The following is a 7,926-nucleotide window of genomic DNA, read 5'->3' as shown; positions in this document are numbered from 1 at the left end:
GGACTCCACTCCTCTGGCTTCGCCTCGTCCCTCCGGCTCCGTCAGGCTCCTTCATCCCCTCGGCTCCTCCTCAGTCCTCGGTCGCTCCGGCTCCACCGCGGCCTCCTGGATCCACATCTTTGCGTCGGTCGCCAGTGCCATCTGCTCCGCCTACCTCCGGAACCTCCCCGTCACCCTAGCTCATTGGCTTTCCGTCTCCGCCTTGGGCTCCTCCACCACCTGCTCTGCCGCCGTTGGTCGGCCCCCTGGAGTCGGCGGCCATTCCTCCTCCATGGCTCCTCCCTCCATCGGCTCCACCGTGGGTCGACATTATGGCTGTGGCCTGGGTCCAGCTGGGCTCCTCCTGCTCCAAGCCCCTCCTGTCTCCTCCCTGGCTCCTCCCTCCATCGTCTCCTCCCTGGACTCTGTCTGCCGGTCCCCTCCTGGGTGTCCGTCCTCCTCCGGAAACCACCTCCTTAGTCCCCTTTGCTCCCTGTGACCCAGTTTCTCCTCGTGTTAATTGTGTTAATTTGATTGATTCCATGCACCTGTGTTCCCCTGATTGAACTGTGTTTATTAGCCCCAGTCTGTGTAGTCTTCCTTTGTCGGTTCTACTTGTTGGATGTTGTGAAATTCCCCTGTCATTCCCAGGATTAAAGACTGTTTATGTACTCCACGTCTCCTTGTTCCTCGTTCCGCGCTCCTCCTAGCACAGATCGCGACACCCATTTAGATCTATTACAATTTTTTCACCATGCTGAGTAAGGAAACTTACCGTTAACAAATGAACAGGTTATTAGTGTAGCATATTTGCAGTCTTTTACCATTCGAATTTTGATCATATTTTACAGTGTGGATGGTCTGATCTTTTTTTATGCACAAACTTTGTCAAATGTCAAAATGTATCTTTGGAGAGATTGTTTCAGGTAAATCTCTTTTCTGTGTCATTCTCATATTTGGAATGTGGGTCTTATTTTCGACTTTTGTACCATTTTGTACCACTTCAAGGTTGTGCAAGGTTTCTTAACCTCAAAACGATCATTATTCAATTTTGCATGAGAATTTTTTTTACCCTAATTCTGACCTGTGAGATTAAACTGTTTTTGATACTCCATCTTTATGACTTCTATATGTACATTTCCTCAGTTATGATTCGTTTTACATAGTGGGATATCACAGTCTGCCATTCATCAGGGCGTGCCAAGTATCTGAATGCTGAATAAATATTGACATGCCAGAGGTCATATATTTATGTGCTGAAAATTCGGAAGATTCAATAATTGTTCTGATAGGACTGGGCAAAGAAAATGCAATTTTTATAACTTGCCTCCTTTACAGCCATGACCAGACTGCATACATGCAAGTAATGTAGTATGTGCTGTCTGTTCGCAGGGTTCAGCTGATTCCTACACTAGCAGGCCGTCTGATTCAGATGTGTCGTTGGAGGAGGAGAGGCCGGAGGGGGGTAGTCAGGGCCGGCAGGAGCAAGAACAACAGGCTGCACTGCAGCTGGAGAGGGCAAAGGTCAGGACAGATACAAATCACACTTACTGTGTATTAATCAAGCATATGGAATACTTTAATACACAACAGTATATAGTGCTTATTTACTGGTATGTAGTACTTTTGATTTTAAGATCATTAATATAATAGCCCTATACACTTCTGATATAAACATTTATTTTTGGATTAATAAAGAGATAATGTGTCCTTTAATCTTGATACCATAAAATTTGATACCATATTAGTGATGATTGATTTAAAAAATAATAATTTATCATAACGTGTCTGTTTTTTAATATTATTTCACTGTGTACTTTTAAGATGCACATGAGCAGAATGTAGAATTTAACTTAAGGAAATGCATCATTCTTCACTAATATTATTTACAACACCGTGTTATTCCTAATTTTTGTTATTATTAAAGCATAAATGAAAAATTCCAGTATAATAGGGTGGACACAGCTATAACAGTGTGGACAATGCAGATTATGATTACACTTATAAAATAAGTAGAATTTATAATATGAGTACAATTAAATAAAAAATTCATATGTCCACCCTATTTGTTGTATATCCACTCCACTGAGTCAATGAGGTGGACAAGAACAGGCTGTACATTTTAGTGTGTAAAAATAGACATTAGCAAATATTCACAAATGTCCAACATCACAAAATAAAGGAAAACATTAATATAACCAACATCAATCTTAAGCTAAAAGTCACAGTATCAGAATGGGCAAGTGCTACATTTTCACATATTACGTGTATATATATATATATATATTTATTTAATTTTTTTATTTTTCTTCTAAAAACATACATTTACAGGCCAAATCGGTGGCCTTTGCCGTGAAAACAAATGTCAGTTACTGTGGTGCGCTGGATGAAGACGTGCCTGCGCCAGGAACTGCCATCTCATTTGATGCAAAAGACTTCCTGCACATCAAAGAGGTACTGTGGCCTGCTGGCCCATTAGTGAACAGGTCACTGCTGATTCAGATTCACTGATGACTTTGAATATAGAAAAATGCTAGGAGGGGATAAAGTTTTTTTTCCCAGCTTTTATTTCTTTTGTCCTTTTCTGTGCTCCATATGCAGAAGTTTAATAATGACTGGTGGATTGGGAGGCTGGTGAAAGAAGGCTGTGAGATTGGTTTTATCCCCAGTCCTCTGAAGCTGGAGAATATCAGAGCACAGCTGGAACAGAAGAAAAGCCGTGTACAAGGGTAAGCAGACATACTTACCTAGGTGAATGGAGCATTTAATTTTCCACAACCTATTAGTCCTTAATATTCTGTCTGTTTATCAACCTGGCAATGAAATCTTGTAAAATTCATATGTCCACCCTATTTGTTGTATATCCAATCCACTGAGTCAATGAGGTGGACAAGAACAGGCTGTACATTCAGTGTGTAAAAATAGACATTAGCAAACACATTTAAATTGCATATTATATCTACATTCACAAATGTTCAAAAATGTGCACCACTACATTTTTCAAGGCTCATTTTTATTTGTTATGCAATCTTTGATTCATTAATAACAAGTTTTTAATGCCATTTCCATGTGTAGAAAACTAAATGCTCTATAGTTGCTGTTCTATAGATACAGCAGATATAACAAAATATTAAGTCTTATTATAGGATACAATAGACATTATGAAAAAAAGATTTGGAAATATTCTTAAAAATATTCCATTCCAAAATGAAATAAGGGTGGTGGGTTTCAAGAACAGAGATGGCATTATAAAGAAAACTGACTTTCAGTCACTCAGTTAATCTGTGAGCATGGCATTGCTTGAAATTTGAAATTAGATGAACACCCAGATTAAACCCAGAATGTATGGTGGGTTTGCATTTCAGTTTCACACCAGATCTGAATTTTCACCCTTCGTTGTTTTTTTCTTCAGTTGCCTGTTGCTTGATGTAATCAGGACTGTTATCTTGGCCAAAAACATCATGACTTGATTTTGAACCCGATTGTGCATTGATCACAGTTCACTGTACTTTCACTGCTGCTCATAATCATCGTGTTTTAGCTACAGAAATGCAGAACCAGAGCCAAACTTTTGAGTATCGACATAAAGTCCAGTCTACAGTACAGTTTATTCTGGCCAAGGACATCCACTTAAACTGTCTGTCAGCATCAATGTGTTTTTTGTTTTGTTTTTTGTGTTTTGTTTTGCTTTGCTTTGCTTTGTTTTGTGTTTTGTGTGACATTAAAAGACTGGAAAAATATTAAATGATTCAATAGAGAGAGTAACAAAATACTACCGTAATTAAATATTGGTGCCACAGTTTCTGCAAGCAGTTGTAGAACTGGCACTGAAGGAATACATTTTATGGTAAGAATTGGTAATAAGTCTAGATTGTTTTTCGTGGACATAACATGAAATAAACAGAATATACAGTTGTGCACATAGGATATAGTGTCTCAGCTGAATATCTTTTAAAGATTCAGTGCTATTAACCTCGCAAACATTGTTCATTGTGCCAGGCTGGTACTACAGTATATAAACAAGCTTCTTTTTTTTTTCTCCAGGTAGACTTATAAAAATGTTTGCACCCTGGGAATTACTAGGAAACCCATTAGATTTGAGCTTACAATTTTGGAGAGCTCTTGCCATTTTAGTAATATTCATCAGATGGTCTATGGGTCTGAGGCTGAGACTACCAGATGAAAGACCCAGTATCAAATTATGAGACAATTTATTTAAAACTTGAAATGATCCAAAAGTACAGGAATTTTGAGATTGTTTGACATTTGATTTGTTGAGAACTGGGTATCAGGTTAGGTGACACCAGCTCGCAGTTTGAAATCGGATGACTGACCCTCAAACCCAGGTGACTATCGATAACAATTCTACATGCAGCATCAATTCATGGACATTGACATAGAATCAGTGTGGGTCGGACCAGGTTTTATGCATTAGCTATTAGAGATTATAGCATGTAGTATTAAATTATAGAGATTTAGAGTAGTCCACTTGTGTGTTTAGACACAATGACTAAAAATGTTCTATCTCTGTCTCTGTTTGTCTGCTCATTTCTTTAGTAAGTCCAGTGGAAGCTCCTCCTCTAGTTTGGGGGATGTGATGTCATCAGGTGAGCCAATGAGCTGTTGGGGGTGGGGCTTTATGAGATGGGGGTGGGGTTACAGGAATCTCCCCGAAAAAACGGAATCGTAGGCAATTCATCAGTGGATGATTTTACTTCAACACTGTCCTGCGTAAGGCTAAAGATCAAACGTGCAGCTACTTGTGAGCATGGGACAGTGGACCATGAATGACTTGAATGGCTTTCTCACATTTGAAGAACTTGATAATACTTTACTTCTTTTTCCTCTCTTTTTACAGGCAAGCAGAAACAGAAAGTGGTAAGTGTGTCCACACGATGGAAGAATCGTCACCTAACCTTCCTGTCCAGTCATTGAAGAGATGTATTTCTGCCACACATGTCCTAAACTCAAATTCCTCTCTACACTCATTCCTCAAAACTACTCTCATTGTGACGTACTTTGACCATGCTGTGCTTTGTTATTTACCTATGATCTCATCTGCAGACTGAACATGTGGCTCCCTATGATGTTGTGCCTTCCATGAGGCCTGTGGTGCTGGTTGGTCCATCGCTGAAAGGATATGAGGTGGGTTGTCCTAAATGATGTGGTGGAGGTATATCGTCATCAAACTTGGGTCTCTGTTGTTAACAGAAAAACACTTTTGTCAAAGATCGATCTGGAGAGTATCAGCAAATTCATCATAAAATAACATAGAACTGAAAATTGCTCCTTCAAGGCCGTAGAGCTGGCGTTCTTTGTTTATGACTGGCTGCGTGTCTGTGTGTGCGCATTTTGCGTTATTGATACCAGCAAAATATAATATCTATTCCAGTCTCTCCCATCTCTTCACACAAAGAAAACAAAAACATACTCCTCTTCACAGTTCTGTTACCACGGCAACAACCTTCCGGGGTCCAAGAGACGTCAGTGCTAGAAAGTAGAGCACGGTTTGAAATTAGAAAGAGACAGAATAACAGGAACAGTGATGGAGGGAGGGAATCGTTGAGAGAAAGAATGAAGGCATGCGATAGACAAAGACAAGGCGAGACAGTGAAGTAGAGAAAGTAAATAAAGAAAACAAGCTCCTTTGCAATTTATAGGGTGTAACTGGATGCAGATTTGATTTTTTTGTAAGGATTTCATTTATTTACGCTGCAGCTTGGTGTATAAATTACAGGGAGGCTTGTTTTATTGAGACTAAGTAAGCTTTTGAGTTGATGAGGCAGGAGTTTTGTTCTTAAAATTAAATTGAATCTTTAGCTCTGTTTCAAAAACTGCCTCGCTCCCTACAGCTGCAATAAGTGACCAGAATGGAACCTTATAAGTGACCAATTTGGAATGCTCAACATATGCAGCACTTTGCACAGGAGACTTGACCAGCAATTATTAGAGTGCAAAAATCGGGTTCTTAAAGTAAATCCCTTTCATTTTCTCAATATGGAAATTAATTTTAAATGATAGCTCATAAACCTTTAAAGACAGACTTACTGTGAGCTATGAGGTTGTTAATCGATGTACTGTATATGATTTTGTTCAAGCCATCAGCCCACATTATTTCAATTTATTTTTTAAATAACTGTTTGACAGAAGAACTCCTGGTGAAAAATACATTACCCGTTACCCAGAAATCTCGACCAATCGAAGAACCATGACAAGTAAATAGTGCCAGATTAAAATATTTTTTAAATATTATATAACTCAATTATGTCCTTCGCAATGCCTCATGGGATTCTAGTCTTTTCCCTGATTAAAGGTATTTTTTAAATATTATAGATAGAGAGATAGAGAGAGTTGTATATTTGTTTTTAACTCCATTATGTCCTTCGCAATGCCTCATGGGATTGTAGTCTTTTCTCTGATTAAAGGTTAAGCTAAGTTTACAACTTTGTCTCTAAATTTGTTTCAAATTAAAGTTTGTAATGTTGTGATTCTCCTTGTAGCTGCTTGGTTTGGTTCATAGCTTATAACTCTTAAACAAACAAGTTTTTAAAATACCTATAAGAAAAATTAATGGGAAAAATACTTCAGGAAAACAGGGCTGCTGAATAAAAAACATAGGTTGGCACTGTTGCACTTTATTTCGTTAGCATGTTGCTTAGCTACAGTAAAATACCCTAATAAGCATAAACATGGCGCACACAAATATTGTTTTAGAACAGATCAAATAGTATTTAAATATGAAATTATTATGTAAATATACATTTATCGTGTAAAGTGATGTAAATACACTATTAACCACATTTTAGTCATTCTAAATCACACTGAAATACTCTATATCTTTTGAACAGGTCACTGATATGATGCAGAAAGCTCTTTTTGACTTCTTGAAACACCGGTTTGATGGCAGGTAAGTATCAAAAGTGGTTTATAGATTTCATCATGTTCCTGCACATCACTTTAAAAAAATTTAAAATACGGAATAATTTGTTATAAACAAGATAGGGTGGCTTATATGTTATAATGACAGGTTTTCACTGCAGCTAACTACAGATAATGTATTTATTGTCCTAGGATAACTATCACGCGTGTGACTGCAGATATCTCACTGGCAAAGAGATCAGTGCTTAACAATCCCAGCAAGAGAGCCATTATTGAGCGCTCAAATACCAGATCCAGCCTGGGTAAGACACAGAAAGAACCGAAACATACCTCACAGAAGGTTATTAAAAATAAATATTCCAGGTTAAATTCAAGTTCTGGTCACCATGTAATCAGTTACCATAGAAAATAATTTTGACTTGTTCCTCAGTTTATAAATACAAGGAAAGCCACATGTACAGTAATGCATTTACTGTCAAGTCTATGGTTCTAAGTGTAAGTCAAGTCTAAGTGCACTGGAAGATTTAAAATAAATAAAAAATGTGACACTATTTTTTAGAGGTCGACCGATGTATCGGTTTTGCCGATTAATCGGCACCGATAGTTTTTTGCTGGAACTATCGGTTATCGGCAAAAATCCATGCCGATAGTTTTCCGGGTTGCGTCCGTTGCTGGAACGGCTGAGAAGGGTCTGCTGTCATTATACAGTACGAGAGCGGCCTCTAGTGGTTGAAATCACTGACAGCACATGCTATTTGTTTAGACACGTGATACTGCACGCTGAACAGAGCGGGAAACTTCAGACGTGGATTTAAATGCAGCCGACAGAAAATCCTGCCGCACCACAGAGCCATGCACATAGTTTTCCATTAAATTACATTATATTTGTCCCGAATTGTTGTTAATGCTTCATTTATAGAGCTATAATATAGATCGCGCTTTCTCTTTCCGTTTGCTCCGTTTTTTAAACACCGAGCTTCAAACTCATCTATGTCTCATTGTTTGTTCATTCTTGAAGTAAACTTGTGTCCGTTTGGTGATTAAATAAACTGTTTTAGACTGCTGCTC

The 7,926-nt window shown here is 38.4% G+C and overlaps 1 protein-coding gene across 3 annotated transcripts in view; it reads left to right on the top strand.

Annotated features, from left to right (window-relative positions):
* LOC107660102 (voltage-dependent L-type calcium channel subunit beta-4-like) overlaps positions 1 to 7,926 on the top strand; it is a 34,799-nt gene that overhangs the window by 15,829 nt on the left and 11,044 nt on the right. For 2 of the 3 annotated variants that reach the window (XM_016449327.1, XM_016449329.1), the window contains 8 exons: positions 1,372 to 1,503; positions 2,311 to 2,433; positions 2,581 to 2,708; positions 4,537 to 4,586; positions 4,838 to 4,857; positions 5,044 to 5,124; positions 6,828 to 6,886; positions 7,051 to 7,160. In XM_016449327.1, the coding sequence (XP_016304813.1) occupies positions 1,372 to 1,503; positions 2,311 to 2,433; positions 2,581 to 2,708; positions 4,537 to 4,586; positions 4,838 to 4,857; positions 5,044 to 5,124; positions 6,828 to 6,886; positions 7,051 to 7,160 (703 nt within the window). The remainder of the gene's footprint in view (positions 1 to 1,371; positions 1,504 to 2,310; positions 2,434 to 2,580; positions 2,709 to 4,536; positions 4,587 to 4,837; positions 4,858 to 5,043; positions 5,125 to 6,827; positions 6,887 to 7,050; positions 7,161 to 7,926) is intronic. The other variant, XM_016449328.1, reaches the window with a different exon arrangement.

This window comes from Sinocyclocheilus anshuiensis, unplaced genomic scaffold (genome assembly GCF_001515605.1).
Source record: "Sinocyclocheilus anshuiensis isolate Anshui unplaced genomic scaffold, SAMN03320099.WGS_v1.1 scaffold55, whole genome shotgun sequence".
Classification (NCBI taxonomy): domain Eukaryota; kingdom Metazoa; phylum Chordata; class Actinopteri; order Cypriniformes; family Cyprinidae; genus Sinocyclocheilus; species Sinocyclocheilus anshuiensis.
This window is presented reverse-complemented; position numbering and strand designations above follow the sequence as displayed.